The sequence below is a fragment of the Salmo salar genome, chromosome 26 (assembly GCF_965601325.2).
Source record: "Salmo salar chromosome 26, fSalSal1, whole genome shotgun sequence".
Classification (NCBI taxonomy): Eukaryota; Metazoa; Chordata; class Actinopteri; order Salmoniformes; family Salmonidae; genus Salmo; species Salmo salar.
The window spans coordinates 50,592,739-50,612,500 of record NC_138316.1 but is presented as its reverse complement, the minus strand read 5'-3'; the positions used below and the strand labels follow the sequence as shown (position 1 = coordinate 50,612,500).

The following is a 19,762-nucleotide window of genomic DNA, read 5'->3' as shown; positions in this document are numbered from 1 at the left end:
GTGGTGTCTAGTGGAGGGACATAACCAGTGGTGTCTAGTGGAGGACATAACCAGTGGTGTCTAGTGGAGGACATAACCAGTGGTGTCTAGTGGAGGACATAACCAGTGGTGTCTAGCGGAGGACATAACCAGTGGTGTCTAGCGGAGGACATAACCAGTGGTGTCTAGTGGAGGACATAACCAGTGGTGTCTAGTGGAGGACATAACCAGTGGTGTCTAGTGGAGGGACATAACCAGTGGTGTCTAGTGGAGGACATAACCAGTGGTGTCTAGTGGAGGACATAACCAGTGGTGTCTAGTGGAGGACATAACCAGTGGTGTCTAGTGGAGGACATAACCAGTGGTGTCTAGTGGAGGACATAACCAGTGGTGTCTAGTGGAGGACATAACCAGTGGTGTCTAGTGGAGGACATAACCAGTGGTGTCTAGTGGAGGACGTAACCAGTGGTGTCCTAGTGGAGGCCGTAACCAGTGGTGTCTAGTGGAGGACATAACCAGTGGTGTCTAGTGGAGGACGTAACCAGTGGTGTCTAGTGGAGGCCGTAACCAGTGGTATCTAGTGGAGGACATAACCAGTGGTGTCTAGTGGAGGACATAACCAGTGGTGTCTAGTGGAGGACGTAACCAGTGGTGTCCTAGTGGAGGCCGTAACCAGTGGTATCTAGTGGAGGACATAACCAGTGGTGTCTAGTGGAGGACATAACCAGTGGTGTCTAGTGGAGGACATAACCAGTGGTGTCTAGTGGAGGACATAACCAGTGGTATCTAGTGGAGGACATAACCAGTGGTATCTAGTGGAGGACATAAACCAGTGGTGTCTAGTGGAGGACATAACCAGTGGTGTCTAGTGGAGGACATAACCAGTGGTGTCTAGTGGAGGACATAACCAGTGGTGTCTAGTGGAGGACATAACCAGTGGTGTCTAGTGGAGGACATAACCCAGTGGTGTCTAGTGGAGGACATAACCCAGTGGTGTCTAGTGGAGGACATAACCAGTGGTGTCTAGTGGAGGACATAACCAGTGGTATCTAGTGGAGGACATAACCAGTGGTGTCTAGTGGAGGACATAACCAGTGGTGTCTAGTGGAGGACATAACCAGTGGTGTCTAGTGGAGGACATAACCAGTGGTGTCTAGTGGAGGACATAACCAGTGGTGTCTAGTGGAGGCCGTAACCAGTGGTGTCTAGTGGAGGACGTAACCAGTGGTGTCTAGTGGAGGACGTAACCAGTGGTTGTCTAGTGGAGGACGTAACCAGTGGTGTCTAGTGGAGGCCGTAACCAGTGGTGTCTAGTGGAGGACGTAACCAGTGGTGTCTAGTGGAGGACGTAACCAGTGGTGTCTAGTGGAGGACGTAACCAGTGGGTGTCTAGTGGAGGACGTAACCAGTGGTATCTAGTGGAGGACATAACCAGTGGTGTCTAGTGGAGGACATAACCAGTGGTGTCTAGTGGAGGACATAACCAGTGGTGTCTAGTGGAGGCCGTAACCAGTGGTGTCTAGCGGAGGACGTAACCAGTGGTGTCTAGCGGAGGACGTAACCAGTGGTGTCTAGCGGAGGACGTAACCAGTGGTATCTAGCGGAGGACGTAACCAGTGGTAGTCTAGCGGAGGACGTAACCAGTGGTGTCTAGCGGAGGACGTAACCAGTGGTGTCTAGCGGAGGACATAACCAGTGGTGTCTAGCGGAGGACATAACCAGTGGTGTCTAGCGGAGGACATAACCAGTGGTGTCTAGCGGAGGACATAACCAGTGGTGTCTAGCGGAGGACATAACCAGTGGTGTCTAGCGGAGGACATAACCAGTGGTGTCTAGCGGAGGACATAACCAGTGGTGTCTAGCGGAGGACATAACCAGTGGTGTCTAGCGGAGGACATAACCAGTGGTGTCTAGTGGAGGACATAACCAGTGGTGTCTAGTGGAGGACATAACCAGTGGTGTCTAGTGGAGGACATAACCAGTGGTATCTAGTGGAGGACATAACCAGTGGTATCTAGTGGAGGACATAACCAGTGGTATCTAGTGGAGGACATAACCAGTGGTGTCTAGTGGACGACATAACCAGTGGTGTCTAGTGGACGACATAACCAGTGGTGTCTAGTGGAGGACATAACCAGTGGTGTCTAGTGGAGGACATAACCAGTGGTATCTAGTGGAGGACATAACCAGTGGTATCTAGTGGAGGGACATAACCAGTGGTATCTAGTGGAGGAACATAACCAGTGGTGTCTAGTGGACGACATAACCAGTGGGTGTCTAGTGGACGACATAACCAGTGGTGTCTAGTGGACGACATAACCAGTGGTGTCTAGTGGACGACATAACCAGTGGTGTCTAGTGGAGGACATAACCAGTGGGGTCTAGTGGAGGACATAACCAGTGGTATTTAGTGGAGGACATAACCAGTGGTGTCTAGTGGAGGACATAACCAGTGGTGTCTAGTGGAGGACATAACCAGTGGTGTCTAGTGGAGGCCATAACCAGTGGTGTCTAGTGGAGGACATAACCAGTGGGGTCTAGTGGAGGACATAACCAGTGGTGTCTAGTGGAGGACATAACCAGTGGTGTCTAGTGGAGGACATAACCAGTGGTGTCTAGTGGACCATAACCAGTGGTGTCTAGTGGAGGACATAACCAGTGGTGTCTAGTGGAGGACATAACCAGTGGTGTCTAGTGGAGGACATAACCAGTGGGGTCTAGTGGAGGACATAACCAGTGGGGTCTAGTGGAGGACATAACCAGTGGTGTCTAGTGGAGGACATAACCAGTGGTGTCTAGTGGAGGACATAACCAGTGGTGTCTAGTGGAGGACATAACCAGTGGTGTCTAGTGGAGGACATAACCAGTGGGGTCTAGTGGAGGACATAACCAGTGGTATCTAGTGGAGGACATAACCAGTGGTGTCTAGTGGAGGCCATAACCAGTGGTATCTAGTGGAGGACATAACCAGTGGTGTCTAGTGGAGGACATAACCAGTGGTGTCTAGTGGAGGACATAACCAGTGGTGTCTAGTGGAGGACATAACCAGTGGTGTCTAGTGGAGGACATAACCAGTGGTGTCTAGTGGAGGACATAACCAGTGGTGTCTAGTGGAGGCCATAACCAGTGGGGTCTAGCGGAGGACATAACCAGTGGGGTCTAGCGGAGGACATAACCAGTGGTGTCTAGTGGAGACATAACCAGTGGTGTCTAGTGGACCATAACCAGTGGGGTCTAGCGGAGGACATAACCAGTGGGGTCTAGCGGAGGACATAACCAGTGGGGTCTAGCGGAGGACATAACGAGTGGGGGTCTAGCGGAGGACATAACCAGTGGGGTCTAGCGGAGGACATAACCAGTGGTGTCTAGTGGAGGACATAACCAGTGGTGTCTAGTGGACCATAACCAGTGGTGTCTAGTGGAGGACATAACCAGTGGTGTCTAGTGGAGGACATAACCAGTGGTGTCTAGTGGAGGACATAACCAGTGGTGTCTAGTGGAGGACATAACCAGTGGTGTCTAGTGGAGGACATAACCAGTGGTGTCTAGTGGAGGACATAACCAGTGGTGTCTAGTGGAGGACATAACCAGTGGTGTCTAGTGGAGGACATAACCAGTGGTGTCTAGTGGAGGACATAACCAGTGGTGTCTAGTGGAGGACATAACCCGTGGTGTCTAGTGGAGGACATAACCAGTGGTGTCTAGTGGAGGACATAACCAGTGGTGTCTAGTGGAGGACATAACCAGTGGTGTCTAGTGGAGGACATAACCAGTGGTGTCTAGTGGAGGACATAACCAGTGGTGTCTAGTGGAGGACATAACCAGTGGTGTCTAGTGGAGGACATAACCAGTGGTGTCTAGTGGAGGACATAACCAGTGGTGTCTAGTGGAGGACATAACCAGTGGTGTCTAGTGGAGGACATAACCAGTGGTGTCTAGTGGAGGACATAACCAGTGGTGTCTAGTGGAGGACATAACCAGTGGTGTCTAGCGGAGGACATAACCGGTGGTGTCTAGTGGAGGACATAACCGGTGGTGTCTAGTGGAGGACATAACCAGTGGTGTCTAGCGGAGGACATAACCAGTGGTGTCTAGTGGAGGACAGAATGAACGGGCGTCAGCCAACGAGAATTGAACCTCGCTGATTATTGAGCTTGGACGCTTCCATTGGACGTGACACAATGCGAGCACAACACAGCGAAGCATCTTTCATTGATTTCAAAGGAAGTATTTGCTGAACGGTTGATGGCAATGCCGGATCCCGGTGGCTATACCGTAGCAGGGCCGTAACTACAGACTTCCCTTCCTGCCTCTACAGGGAAAAAACCTCTAATCCAAGACCTTCAGGATACGGACGGTACGGCAGCTGGCTTTGTTTCCTTTCCAAGCTGTCCTCTAAATACCATATAGGGACCTTTCTTAACTATCTTCATGAACTCTTCTTCAACCATATTTACTGTAATAAAATGACTGAAACAGAAGAAAAACTGAAGTAATTATCCTCCCACCAGAAGTACTGACAGAAAAACTGAAGTAACTATCCTCCCACCAGAAGTACTGACAGAAAAACTGAAGTAACTATCCTCCCACCAGAAGTACTGACAGAAAAACTGAAGTAACTATCCTCCCACCAGAAGTACTGACAGAAAAACTGAAGTAACTATCCTCCCACCAGAAGTACTGACAGAAAAACTGAAGTAACTATCCTCCCACCAGAAGTACTGACAGAAAAACTGAAGTAACTATCCTCCCACCAGAAGTACTGACAGAAAAACTGAAGTAACTATCCTCCCACCAGAAGTACTGACAGAAAAACTGAAGTAACTATCCTCCCACCAGAAGTACTGACAGAAAAACTGAAGTAACTATCCTCCCACCAGAAGTACTGACAGAAAAACTGAAGTAATTATCCTCCCACCAGAAGTACTGACAGAAAAACTGAAGTAACTATCCTCCCACCAGAAGTACTGACAGAAAAACTGAAGTAACTATCCTCCCACCAGAAGTACTGACAGAAAAAGTCACAACAGTGAAAGAATCCTCTAGTTGGTGAATTCACTTGACAGTGGGTGAATTCCAATGGCTGTGATTCAACTTCTGTTGTTTTGAAGGAGGCTGGTTGGAGCATTCTGCTGGGGCCTGCAGAGGAATGGAAGGAGATGCATCGGTGGCTCTGTACTGCGTGGGGTTACTGGCAGTCAGTCAGTACGTCAGAGTGAGAGAGAGGAGACTTTTCCTTCCCCCCCCCCCCCCCTCTGTGCTGGTTCCAACACGGCCCTTCCCCTCTCAGCCAGTCACTTGTGTCCAGGAAGAGGAACCAGAGCCTGGCCAGCGGGGGCTGGTTAGTGGTGGTGATTAGGGAGGCCTGCAGCGGGGCCCACCCTCAGTTCACTGACCTCTCTGCTCAGGCCTCACACACAGGAAGAGATGTGAGGGACACGCGGATGGAAGACACACACACACACACACACACCGACACACACACACACACACACACACACACACACACACACACACACACACACAATTGCGCCCCACCCTTGAATACAACAGCTGGTCAGCTGATGGCTCACGAGACAGAGGAGGGTTATGACAGTGCTGCTTCTGTTACTACAGATCATTGTATACAGGCTGAGCTACTCATTTCACATTCACCCTTAAAATTCCCAACACCAATACAGTACTGTACAGTAGGGCTCTCATTAGAAATTCACCATCTTAGTTATACAGTTCCCAGCATTCATACTGTACAATAACATCACAGAACTGTAGTGAGTGAGAGAACTGTGCTGCTTCACACACACACAACATCATGTCACCTATGTCACGTTGTCCACTTCAGACAGTAGAATTGAAACAGGATAGACCAGGTCACCTGATGTTAAACTAGACTACTGCTGCTGTGTCTGTAGAATAGAGTAGAGCTGGCCTATACGTGCTTCTTCTCTGCTCTCTGAGCGAGTGTCTTCCTGTTCAGAGAAAAAAATATACACTTCTCACTTCCTGTTTCATTCAGGAAGATTCTCCTCGCCGCTTCGCGCGACGCTCCCACCAACCGGACAAACAATTCAACAACCTTGTACTTCGTGACGCACAGGAAACACAGGAGGGCAATCCAAATGGCCCCCTACTCCCTAGTGCACTACTTTTAACCAGAGTCCTATAGGTCCTGGTCAAAAGTAGTGCACTATATAGGAAATAGGGTGCCATTTGGAGAGAGTGGTGGACGAGTGACAGGCTGAAGCGATGCAGACAGACAGGAGAGTGGTGGACTAGTGACAGGCTGAAGGGATGCAGACAGACAGGAGAGTGGTGGACTAGTGACAGGCTGAAGGGATGCAGACAGACAGGAGAGTAGTGGACGAGTGACAGGCTGAAGGGATGCAGACAGACAGGAGGTCTGAGAGTGGTGGACGAGTGACAGGCTGAAGGGATGCAGACAGACAGGAGAGTGGTGGAAGAGTGACAGGCTGAAGGGATGCAGACAGACAGGAGAGTGGTGGAAGAGTGACAGGCTGAAGGGATGCAGACAGACAGGAGAGTGGTGGACGAGTGACAGGCTGAAGGGATGCAGACAGACAGGTGGTCTGAGAGTGGTGGACGAGTGACAGGCTGAAGGGATGCAGACAGACAGGAGAGTGGTGGACTAGTGACAGGCTGAAGGGATGCAGACAGACAGGAGAGTGGTGGACGAGTGACAGGCTGAAGGGATGCAGACAGACAGGTGGTCTGAGAGTGGTGGACGAGTGACAGGCTGAAGGGATGCAGACAGACAGGAGAGTGGTGGACTAGTGACAGGCTGAAGGGATGCAGACAGACAGACAGGAGAGTGGTGGACTAGTGACAGGCTGAAGGGATGCAGACAGACAGACAGGAGAGTGGTGGAAGAGTGACAGGCTGAAGGGATGCAGACAGACAGGAGAGTGGTGGAAGAGTGACAGGCTGAAGGGATGCAGACAGACAGGAGAGTGGTGGAAGAGTGACAGGCTGAAGGGATGCAGACAGACAGACAGGAGAGTGGTGGAAGAGTGACAGGCTGAAGGGATGCAGACAGACAGGAGAGTGGTGGAAGAGTGACAGGCTGAAGAGGTTGTTATGTTGGGAACTGAGGAGGTGAAAAACACAGGTCTTGTCTGAAATGACACCCTATCCCCTATATAGTGCACTACTTTTGACCAGGGCCCACAGGGCTGTCAATTCAGACACAGACTAACCTAGTCCTAGCAGTGGATTCTAGCCATCTAGTTCTGTCACTCAGTAGCCCGAATCAAATAAGACACTTGTAACTTCTGCACTTTCTCTCTTGAACTGGCTTAGGGGGGGAGTCAGGGAACAGGCCAACTTTGTCAAATATGTTGCCATGACAGACTAAACAGCAAACTGGCTGAAGTGTCTTAGCTAAACTATATGACCAAAAGTATGTGGACAGTTGTTCGTCCAACATCTCATTCTAAAATCATGGGCATTAATATGGAGTTGGTCCCACCTTTGCTGCTATAACAGCCTCCACTCTTCTGGGAAGGCTTCCCACTAGATGTTGGAACAGGTGTTCGTTGGGGTTGAGTTCAGGCCCTTGTGCAGGCCAGTCAAGTTCTTCCACACAGATTTTGACAAACCATTTCGAGATACCTCGCTGTATACCTCGCTTTATGCACGGGGGCATTGTCATGCTGAAACAGGAAAGGGCCTTCCCTAAATTGTTGCCACAAAGTTGGAAGCACAGAATCGTCTACAATGTCATTGTATGCTGTAGTGTTATGATTTCCCTTCACTGGAACTAACGAGCCTGGATTTTATACACGTCAGCAATGGATGTGGCTGAAATAGACGAATCCACTGATTTGAGGGGGTGTCCACATACGTGTTTGTATATATAGTGTATTCCAGGGGTAGTGCAACTTTCTATATTACTCTGTGACAGACAGTATGAGAAAAGCTGAATAATATATCCATATGACTCTACAAAATGTATAGAATTTAAAACAAAACTCTACAGAATTTAAAACATTTAATCAAGCAATCTTAAACAGATCGCCTCGCTAAATTCTAATTTGAGACCTAACAACAGTTAAAAAGCTGTTGTTTCTATTCAACAGAGTCTCAAATGCTGATGTTTCTATTCAACAGAGTCTCAAATGTTGATGTTTCTATTCAACAGTCTCAAATGTTGATGTTTCTATTCAACAGAGTCTCAAATGTTGATGTTTCTATTCAACAGTCTCAAATGTTGATGTTTCTATTCAACAGAGTCTCAAATGTTGATGTTTCTATTCAACAGAGTCTCAAATGCTGATGTTTCTATTCAACAGAGTCTCAAATGTTGATGTTTCTATTCAACAGAGTCTCAAATGTTGATGTTTCTATTCAACAGTCTCAAATGTTGATGTTTCTATTCAACAGAGTCTCAAATGTTGATGTTTCTATTCAACAGAGTCTCAAATGTTGATGTTTCTATTCAACAGAGTCTCAAATGTTGATGTTTCTATTCAACAGAGTCTCAAATGTTGATGTTTCTATTCAACAGAGTCTCAAATGTTGATGTTTCTATTCAACAGTCTCAAATGTTGATGTTTCTATTCAACAGTCTCAAATGTTGATGTTTCTATTCAACAGATTCTCAAAGCTCCATGTTGATGTTTCTATTCTATTCAACAAATTCCCAGGGTGAGCCTTAGAGCAGACCCAGGCTGCGTCCCAAATGGCCTACACAGTTCACTACATTTGACCAGAGCCATACAGTACTCCAGTCAGAAGTAGTGCACTATAAAAGGGAATAGGGGCGTCATTTGGGACGCAGCCCCAGTGTGAAGTAATGAACACCTTCCTGGCATTCTATTCTACTCCCAGGAATGACCTCAGAGCTGGTAGCATTCACTTCATTAACGAGGAGAGTGAGACCAAACAACTGCTGCTTTCTTTCTGTTGGCCTAGTTCACAAACAAAACGAACGTTTTGATGAGTGATGACGACCAATGAGGATCAGTTGTTTGGGAGTAATGGTGACTTAGTTTTCAAAACAGAGTAGGAAGTGATGTCGAACGTTCATAAAAGTGTTGTTCCACACTTACAGGGGTTTGTGTGTGTGTGGCACATGGGGATGTGTGAAACCTACTCCTCAGTCTGAAGTGTCTCCACTTGTGCCAGAGAATAGCTCGCTTTTTACGTGGCGCCGAACGATAAGACGCTTCCTGAGTTCTCACCAGGTATGGGCCGAATCGGGAGAAAGTGGTACTCGCTTAGCAAGCAGCATGTGTCCTTTACGTGTGTGTGTGTGTGTGTCATGTACACTCAGATTATTGACGAGGGGGAAAGTATAAAATGTGGTCTATCTCTGAACCTGTGTGTCATAAACATAACCTGGGTGCTTTTCCAATTGATCATCGTTGAGATGTAAGTACATATGATGAACACTCCACCCACCCAAAGGCAACTGAACGTCAAGGAGCAGTGAAGGGCTTTCCCATTTCACACTAACTGAAAGTCTAACGGTCATGTCAGATGAGGATTTCTAATAACACAAGACCCCCCCCCCCAACATAACCATAGTGGTGTGTCTCTCTCTGTGGAGAAATACACCTGGTAAACCCACCTAGTGAAACTAGTTCTGTGGTAAAAATACATACGTCACCTCCAGTTAGGGTCCATTTACACCCCCAGAATACAGACACGTCTAAAAACACATGGACATGTAGGACAGACAATAACTACAGGTAACTGCCAAAATACAGGAAACACCAACATTAAGTGTGTTAATGGGGCGTTGGGTCTCCACCAGTCAGAACGGCTTCAATGCACCTTGTCATAGATTCTACAAGTGTCTGGAACTCTATTGGAGGGATGTGACACCAGTCTTCCACAAGAAATTCCATCATTTGGTGTTTTGTTGATGGTGGAAAACGCTGTCTCAGGCTCCACTCCAGAATCTCCCAGAAGTGTTCAATTGGGTTGAGATCTGGTGACTGAAACGGCCATGGCATATGGTTTACATCGTTTTCATACTCATTGAATCATTCAGTGACCACTCCTGCCCTGTGGATGGGGGCATCGTTATCCTATAGGGGCATAGACATGGTAGCCAAAATAATGGCATGCCCAGCCTTATCATACATGACCCTAAGCATAATGGATAGTTAATTGCTTAATTAAACACACCTGTGTTTCAATATACTTTGTATCCCTCATTTACTCGAGTGTTTCCATTATTTTGGCAGTTACCTGTATAACGTTATGTTCTTTGTCTGATAAAACTAAATCCCTGGTCAGAAATACTGTCAGTGTCATGCATGAGCCACCTTACAGCTGCCAATCAAACTGTCTGACAGCCAACAGGTCACAAATATGAGCCCATGAAAATAGATGGCAGCTTAGCTTACAAATACAGAGTTAGCAGGGTGATACAACCAGGCCTACAGTATAAAATATGACAGATCTTCAATGTAACAAAACCATTTACTATATCTGAATTGGCACACGATGTGATGCTTCTAGGCCCGTTTCCTGTCGCGAATTCGTTCCACTAAGTGTCAACAGCATACAGTAGAGAATCATATGTAATGTAGCATATTCAGCAGCATGCTGAACATCCTCAAACCCACTCAATTTTAGAAAGAGAAACGGACCTATTGTTGATATGAAGGTAGTGTTGAACGCATCTTCGCTGAATCGGAAGAGGAGACATGTCTTGCCGACACCGCTGTCCCCGATGAGTAGCAATTTAAAAAGGTAATCATAGGTTTTCGCCATCTCTCTCCACCCTCGCTTCTTTCTTCCCGAAATGTGATTGAATGTCGGTAGCGTAGCAAACAGTTTTGTAGGTAGGTATCCGCTGCTGACTACACCTCTCCGTTACACTAACTAACCATACGGTAACAGTACAGGGACAACGACAAGGCGTTAGTTTAATGACGCTACACAGAATAGGCGGAACAGACGCTAGGAACCTAGTCACTGGTTACCACAGCCACAAAGGCAGAATTATTGTTAAACCCTGGACTATTTCTCAAAATGTCTCTTAAAAAATCTGATTTTAAACCTAACCCACACGAAAAACCTTATGCTTAAGACCAAACCGCTACTTTTTGTTTTCATATTTTACATAGCCTATTTTGTCTTTGGCAACGAGTGACAACCGGAAGCGTCCTCTCATCTGGGTTGCCAGATTGGTTGTAATACTGCCACACTGAGGATGCAGGCTGAATCAGCTGACAAATGTTTAACGATATTATGTAGGTCAAAGTGACCCTTCCATAAACACCAATGGCTGATTTAGATAAGTAATCTAATCCCGGTGAAAATTAATCCAACTTGCTCTACAATAACAATACACTGTAACTGTTAACAGGAAGAATGAGACGTCAGGCTTTAAGTCATGTTATCAAGTTTTTACATATGGATCTCGAAACAGAAAAGAGCGAAATGACATGATACACTGGTACAATCCATTCATGCACAGGAAACCGACTGGTAACAATAAATAGAATACATTGAAGCTGTTAGCATTACATTTACCGTTAAAAAAAAACTAGCAATGATCAGAACCACTGCCGGACAACACAGGTGGAGTGCCACGCAGTATAGAGGCAAGTATAACTTTGGGGAAGTTTGCCCCATAAATGGATCATGTGAGTAAAATTGTGCTTAAATACACCTTAAGAGTGAATACCCATTCATATAGGGCGCGTTCCAGATCGTGATTTATTGCAGTCACACTGCACAAATTATCACATTTCTATTTCAAGAAAAGGGACAATTCTCCAGGTTCTCAGGAACCTACATAAATATAATATAGTAATCTAAGCTATGCAGCTGCATCGTAACTGCAGTACTGACAACCTGGAACGCCCCCAGAGTCTTTAGGAGTAAGTTCAAAGCAGCGGTTGAATTATTATGAAGTCTTCAGAAATCAACAGTCGTCGTTTTCAGTCCATGTCTCGCACTCTACGGCAGATCTCCTCTGTAAACTCTGAGCACTTCGACTTCCCACCAAGGTCCCCGGTCAGCACCTGGGAGAGGATAGAAAAACAGCCCAATCAATTCATTGAAAAGCCAAAGCAGAGTTTGCATACAATGACCAACTGAACAAAAATCTGTCATGTTAAAATCTACAGAAAAATACATAAGAGCATTGGCTCCCAGAAGGAGGTGTGGTGTCCAGGGGAGCCAACACATTATAAACCAACTAGCCCAACATCCAGCATATAATCTCGCATCGGATAGAAGAGAGCAGACTCTCTGAGCGGTCCTCCAAGAACAAGGAAGTACTACTACTTCTCCCCGGGCACCTCCACTTCGTAATGTATTCCGGCACCGATATGCAAGAGCCACAACAATCACTATTGGGAGTAATAAAAACCCAACTAGCCCCCTTCTAGTCTCTGATGGTTATTGGGGGGGGGGGGGGTAATAAAAACCCAACTAGCCCCCTTCTAGTCTCTGATGGTTATTGGGGGGGGGGGGGGTAATAAAAACCCAACTAGCCCCCTTCTAGTCTCTGATGGTTATTGGGGGGGGGGGTAATAAAAACCCAACTAGCCCCCTTCTAGTCTCTGATGGTTATTGGGGGGGGGGGGGGGGGGGGTAATAAAAACCCAACTAGCCCCCTTCTAGTCTCTGATGGTTATTGGGGGGGGGGGTAATAAAAACCCAACTAGCCCCCTTCTAGTCTCTGATGGTTATTGGGGGGGGGGGGGGGGTAATAAAAACCCAACTAGCCCCCTTCTAGTCTCTGATGGTTATTGGGGGGGGGGGGGGGGGGGGTAATAAAAACCCAACTAGCCCCCTTCTAGTCTCTGATGGTTATTGGGGGGGGGGGGGTAATAAAAACCCAACTAGCCCCCTTCTAGTCTCTGATGGTTATTGGGGGGGGGGGTAATAAAAACCCAACTAGCCCCCTTCTAGTCTCTGATGGTTATTGGGGGGGGGGGGGTAATAAAAACCCAACTAGCCCCCTTCTAGTCTCTGATGGTTATTGGGGGGGGGGGGGTAATAAAAACCCAACTAGCCCCCTTCTAGTCTCTGATGGTTATTGGGGGGGGGGGGGGGGTAATAAAAACCCAACTATCCCCCTTCTAGTCTCTGATGGTTATTGGGGGGGGGGGGGGGGTAATAAAAACCCAACTAGCCCCCTTCTAGTCTCTGATGGGTATTGGGGGGGGGGGGGGGGGGGGGAATAAAAACCCAACTAGCCCCCTTCTAGTCTCTGATGGTTATTGGGGGGGGGGGGGGGGTAATAAAAACCCAACTAGCCCCCTTCTAGTCTCTGATGGTTATTGGGGGGGGGGGTAATAAAAACCCAACTAGCCCCCTTCTAGTCTCTGATGGTTATTGGGGGGGGGGGGGGTAATAAAAACCCAAATAGCCCCCTTCTAGTCTCTGATGGTTATTGGGGGGGGGGGGGGGTAATAAAAACCCAACTAGCCCCCTTCTAGTCTCTGATGGTTATTGGGGGGGGGGGGGGTAATAAAAACCCAACTAGCCCCCTTCTAGTCTCTGATGGTTATTGGGGGGGGGGGTAATAAAAACCCAACTAGCCCCCTTCTAGTCTCTGATGGTTATTGGGGGGGGGGGGGGGTAATAAAAACCCAACTAGCCCCCTTCTAGTCTCTGATGGTTATTGGGGGGGGGGGGGTAATAAAAACCCAACTAGCCCCCTTATAGTCTCTGATGGTTATTGGGGGGGGGTAATAAAAACCCAACTAGCCCCCTTCTAGTCTCTGATGGTTATTGGGGGGGGGGGGGGGTAATAAAAACCCAACTAGCCCCCTTCTAGTCTCTGATGGTTATTGGGGGGGGGGGGGGGTAATAAAAACCCAACTAGCCCCCTTCTAGTCTCTGATGGTTATTGGGGGGGGGGGGGGGTAATAAAAACCCAACTAGCCCCCTTCTAGTCTCTGATGGTTATTGGGGGGGGGGGGGGGGTAATAAAAACCCAACTAGCCCCCTTCTAGTCTCTGATGGTTATTGGGGGGGGGGGGGTAATAAAAACCCAACTAGCCCCCTTCTAGTCTCTGATGGTTATTGGGGGGGGGGGGGGTAATAAAAACCCAACTAGCCCCCTTCTAGTCTCTGATGGTTATTGGGGGGGGGGGGGTAATAAAAACCCAACTAGCCCCCTTCTAGTCTCTGATGGTTATTGGGGGGGGGGGGGGGGGGGGTAATAAAAACCCAACTAGCCCCCTTCTAGTCTCTGATGGTTATTGGGGGGGGGGGGGTAATAAAAACCCAACTAGCCCCCTTCTAGTCTCTGATGGTTATTGGGGGGGGGGGGGGGGTAATAAAAACCCAACTAGCCCCCTTCTAGTCTCTGATGGTTATTGGGGGGGGGGGGGGGGTAATAAAAACCCAACTAGCCCCCTTCTAGTCTCTGATGGTTATTGGGGGGGGGGGGGGTAATAAAAACCCAACTAGCCCCCTTCTAGTCTCTGATGGTTATTGGGGGGGGGGGGTAATAAAAACCCAACTAGCCCCCTTCTAGTCTCTGATGGTTATTGGGGGGGGGGGGGGTAATAAAAACCCAACTAGCCCCCTTCTAGTCTCTGATGGTTATTGGGGGGGGGGGGGTAATAAAAACCCAACTAGCCCCCTTCTAGTCTCTGATGGTTATTGGGGGGGGGGGGGGGGTAATAAAAACCCAACTAGCCCCCTTCTAGTCTCTGATGGTTATTGGGGGGGGGGGGGGGGTAATAAAAACCCAACTAGCCCCCTTCTAGTCTCTGATGGTTATTGGGGGGGGGGGGGGGTAATAAAAACCCAACTAGCCCCCTTCTAGTCTCTGATGGTTATTGGGGGGGGGGGGGGGTAATAAAAACCCAACTAGCCCCCTTCTAGTCTCTGATGGTTATTGGGGGGGGGGGGGGGGTAATAAAAACCCAACTAGCCCCCTTCTAGTCTCTGATGGTTATTGGGGGGGGGGGGTAATAAAAACCCAACTAGCCCCCTTCTAGTCTCTGATGGTTATTGGGGGGGGGGGGGGGTAATAAAAACCCAACTAGCCCCCTTCTAGTCTCTGATGGTTATTGGGGGGGGGGGGGGGTAATAAAAACCCAACTAGCCCCCTTCTAGTCTCTGATGGTTATTGGGGGGGGGGGTAATAAAAACCCAACTAGCCCCCTTCTAGTCTCTGATGGTTATTGGGGGGGGGGGGTAATAAAAACCCAACTAGCCCCCTTCTAGTCTCTGATGGTTATTGGGGGGGGGGGGGTAATAAAAACCCAACTAGCCCCCTTCTAGTCTCTGATGGTTATTGGGGGGGGGGGGGGGGTAATAAAAACCCAACTAGCCCCCTTCTAGTCTCTGATGGTTATTGGGGGGGGGGGGGGGTAATAAAAACCCAACTAGCCCCCTTCTAGTCTCTGATGGTTATTGGGGGGGGGGGGGGGGTAATAAAAACCCAACTAGCCCCCTTCTAGTCTCTGATGGTTATTGGGGGGGGGGGGGGGTAATAAAAACCCAACTAGCCCCCTTCTAGTCTCTGATGGTTATTGGGGGGGGGGGGGGGGTAATAAAAACCCAACTAGCCCCCTTCTAGTCTCTGATGGTTATTGGGGGGGGGGGGGGGTAATAAAAACCCAACTAGCCCCCTTCTAGTCTCTGATGGTTATTGGGGGGGGGGGGGGGTAATAAAAACCCAACTAGCCCCCTTCTAGTCTCTGATGGTTATTGGGGGGGGGGGGGGTAATAAAAACCCAACTAGCCCCCTTCTAGTCTCTGATGGTTATTGGGGGGGGGGGGGGGTAATAAAAACCCAACTAGCCCCCTTCTAGTCTCTGATGGTTATTGGGGGGGGGGGGGTAATAAAAACCCAACTAGCCCCCTTCTAGTCTCTGATGGTTATTGGGGGGGGGGGGGGGTAATAAAAACCCAACTAGCCCCCTTCTAGTCTCTGATGGTTATTGGGGGGGGGGGGGGGTAATAAAAACCCAACTAGCCCCCTTCTAGTCTCTGATGGTTATTGGGGGGGGGGGGGGGTAATAAAAACCCAACTAGCCCCCTTCTAGTCTCTGATGGTTATTGGGGGGGGGGGGGGGGTAATAAAAACCCAACTAGCCCCCTTCTAGTCTCTGATGGTTATTGGGGGGGGGGGGGGGGGGTAATAAAAACCCAACTAGCCCCCTTCTAGTCTCTGATGGTTATTGGGGGGGGGGGGGGGGTAATAAAAACCCAACTAGCCCCCTTCTAGTCTCTGATGGTTATTGGGGGGGGGGGGTAATAAAAACCCAACTAGCCCCCTTCTAGTCTCTGATGGTTATTGGGGGGGGGGGGGTAATAAAAACCCAACTAGCCCCCTTCTAGTCTCTGATGGTTATTGGGGGGGGGGGGTAATAAAAACCCAACTAGCCCCCTTCTAGTCTCTGATGGTTATTGGGGGGGGGGGGGTAATAAAAACCCAACTAGCCCCCTTCTAGTCTCTGATGGTTATTGGGGGGGGGGGGGGTAATAAAAACCCAACTAGCCCCCTTCTAGTCTCTGATGGTTATTGGGGGGGGGGGGTAATAAAAACCCAACTAGCCCCCTTCTAGTCTCTGATGGTTATTGGGGGGGGGGGGGTAATAAAAACCCAACTAGCCCCCTTCTAGTCTCTGATGGTTATTGGGGGGGGGGGGGGTAATAAAAACCCAACTAGCCCCCTTCTAGTCTCTGATGGTTATTGGGGGGGGGGGGGGGTAATAAAAACCCAACTAGCCCCCTTCTAGTCTCTGATGGTTATTGGGGGGGGGGGGGGGGTAATAAAAACCCAACTAGCCCCCTTCTAGTCTCTGATGGTTATTGGGGGGGGGGGGGGGTAATAAAAACCCAACTAGCCCCCTTCTAGTCTCTGATGGTTATTGGGGGGGGGGGGGGGGTAATAAAAACCCAACTAGCCCCCTTCTAGTCTCTGATGGTTATTGGGGGGGGGGGGGGGGTAATAAAAACCCAACTAGCCCCCTTCTAGTCTCTGATGGTTATTGGGGGGGGGGGTAATAAAAACCCAACTAGCCCCCTTCTAGTCTCTGATGGTTATTGGGGGGGGGGGGGGGTAATAAAAACCCAACTAGCCCCCTTCTAGTCTCTGATGGTTATTGGGGGGGGGGGGGGTAATAAAAACCCAACTAGCCCCCTTCTAGTCTCTGATGGTTATTGGGGGGGGGGGGGTAATAAAAACCCAACTAGCCCCCTTCTAGTCTCTGATGGTTATTGGGGGGGGGGGGGGGGTAATAAAAACCCAACTAGCCCCCTTCTAGTCTCTGATGGTTATTGGGGGGGGGGGGGTAATAAAAACCCAACTAGCCCCCTTCTAGTCTCTGATGGTTATTGGGGGGGGGGGGGGTAATAAAAACCCAACTAGCCCCCTTCTAGTCTCTGATGGTTATTGGGGGGGGGGGGGGTAATAAAAACCCAACTAGCCCCCTTCTAGTCTCTGATGGTTATTGGGGGGGGGGGGGTAATAAAAACCCAACTAGCCCCCTTCTAGTCTCTGATGGTTATTGGGGGGGGGGGGGGGGTAATAAAAACCCAACTAGCCCCCTTCTAGTCTCTGATGGTTATTGGGGGGGGGGGGGGGGTAATAAAAACCCAACTAGCCCCCTTCTAGTCTCTGATGGTTATTGGGAACCCAACTAGCCCCCTTCTAGTCTCTGATGGTTATTGGGGGGGGGGGTAATAAAAACCCAACTAGCCCCCTTCTAGTCTCTGATGGTTATTGGGGGGGGGGGGGTAATAAAAACCCAACTAGCCCCCTTCTAGTCTCTGATGGTTATTGGGGGGGGGGGGGGGTAATAAAAACCCAACTAGCCCCCTTCTAGTCTCTGATGGTTATTGGGGGGGGGGGGGGGTAATAAAAACCCAACTAGCCCCCTTCTAGTCTCTGATGGTTATTGGGGGGGGGGGGGGGTAATAAAAACCCAACTAGCCCCCTTCTAGTCTCTGATGGTTATTGGGGGGGGGGGGGGTAATAAAAACCCAACTAGCCCCCTTCTAGTCTCTGATGGTTATTGGGGGGGGGGGGGTAATAAAAACCCAACTAGCCCCCTTCTAGTCTCTGATGGTTATTGGGGGGGGGGGGGGTAATAAAAACCCAACTAGCCCCCTTCTAGTCTCTGATGGTTATTGGGGGGGGGGGGGGGTAATAAAAACCCAACTAGCCCCCTTCTAGTCTCTGATGGTTATTGGGGGGGGGGGGGGGTAATAAAAACCCAACTAGCCCCCTTCTAGTCTCTGATGGTTATTGGGGGGGGGGGGTAATAAAAACCCAACTAGCCCCCTTCTAGTCTCTGATGGTTATTGGGGGGGGGGGTAATAAAAACCCAACTAGCCCCCTTCTAGTCTCTGATGGTTATTGGGGGGGGGGGGGTAATAAAAACCCAACTAGCCCCCTTCTAGTCTCTGATGGTTATTGGGGGGGGGGGGGGGTAATAAAAACCCAACTAGCCCCCTTCTAGTCTCTGATGGTTATTGGGGGGGGGGGGGGGTAATAAAAACCCAACTAGCCCCCTTCTAGTCTCTGATGGTTATTGGGGGGGGGGGGGGTAATAAAAACCCAACTAGCCCCCTTCTAGTCTCTGATGGTTATTGGGGGGGGGGGGGTAATAAAAACCCAACTAGCCCCCTTCTAGTCTCTGATGGTTATTGGGGGGGGGGGGTAATAAAAACCCAACTAGCCCCCTTCTAGTCTCTGATGGTTATTGGGGGGGGGGGGGGGGGTAATAAAAACCCAACTAGCCCCCTTCTAGTCTCTGATGGTTATTGGGGGGGGGGGGGGGGTAATAAAAACCCAACTAGCCCCCTTCTAGTCTCTGATGGTTATTGGGGGGGGGGGGGGGGTAATAAAAACCCAACTAGCCCCCTTCTAGTCTCTGATGGTTATTGGGGGGGGGGGTAATAAAAACCCAACTAGCCCCCTTCTAGTCTCTGATGGTTATTGGGGGGGGGGGGGTAATAAAAACCCAACTAGCCCCCTTCTAGTCTCTGATGGTTATTGGGGGGGGGGGGGTAATAAAAACCCAACTAGCCCCCTTCTAGTCTCTGATGGTTATTGGGGGGGGGGGGGGGTAATAAAAACCCAACTAGCCCCCTTCTAGTCTCTGATGGTTATTGGGGGGGGGGGGGGGTAATAAAAACCCAACTAGCCCCCTTCTAGTCTCTGATGGTTATTGGGGGGGGGGGGGGGGTAATAAAAACCCAACTAGCCCCCTTCTAGTCTCTGATGGTTATTGGGGGGGGGGGGGTAATAAAAACCCAACTAGCCCCCTTCTAGTCTCTGATGGTTATTGGGGGGGGGGGGGGGTAATAAAAACCCAACTAGCCCCCTTCTAGTCTCTGATGGTTATTGGGGGGGGGGGGGGGGGGGGTAATAAAAACCCAACTAGCCCCCTTCTAGTCTCTGATGGTTATTGGGGGGGGGGGGGGGTAATAAAAACCCAACTAGCCCCCTTCTAGTCTCTGATGGTTATTGGGGGGGGGGGGGGTAATAAAAACCCAACTAGCCCCCTTCTAGTCTCTGATGGTTATTGGGGGGGGGGGGGGGTAATAAAAACCCAACTAGCCCCCTTCTAGTCTCTGATGGTTATTGGGGGGGGGGGGGGGGTAATAAAAACCCAACTAGCCCCCTTCTAGTCTCTGATGGTTATTGGGGGGGGGGGGGGGGGTAATAAAAACCCAACTAGCCCCCTTCTAGTCTCTGATGGTTATTGGGGGGGGGGGGGGGTAATAAAAACCCAACTAGCCCCCTTCTAGTCTCTGATGGTTATTGGGGGGGGGGGGGGGTAATAAAAACCCAACTAGCCCCCTTCTAGTCTCTGATGGTTAT

General features: G+C 49.4%; 2 protein-coding genes across 3 annotated transcripts in view; both read right to left on the bottom strand.

Annotated features, from left to right (window-relative positions):
• Positions 1 to 11,084, bottom strand: part of LOC106594242 (ras-related protein Rab-8B) — a 37,973-nt gene extending 26,889 nt beyond the window's left edge. The window contains exon 1 of the mRNA XM_045708904.2: positions 10,599 to 11,084. Within this exon, the coding sequence (XP_045564860.1) occupies positions 10,599 to 10,722 (124 nt within the window). The 5' untranslated portion in view covers positions 10,723 to 11,084. The remainder of the gene's footprint in view (positions 1 to 10,598) is intronic.
• A 261-nt stretch (positions 11,085 to 11,345) lies between these two features.
• Positions 11,346 to 19,762, bottom strand: part of LOC106595310 (isocitrate dehydrogenase [NAD] subunit alpha, mitochondrial) — a 28,394-nt gene continuing 19,977 nt past the window's right edge. For both annotated transcript variants that reach the window (XM_045708902.2, XM_045708903.2), the window contains exon 11: positions 11,346 to 11,981. In XM_045708902.2, the coding sequence (XP_045564858.1) occupies positions 11,898 to 11,981 (84 nt within the window). In that variant the 3' untranslated portion in view covers positions 11,346 to 11,897. The remainder of the gene's footprint in view (positions 11,982 to 19,762) is intronic.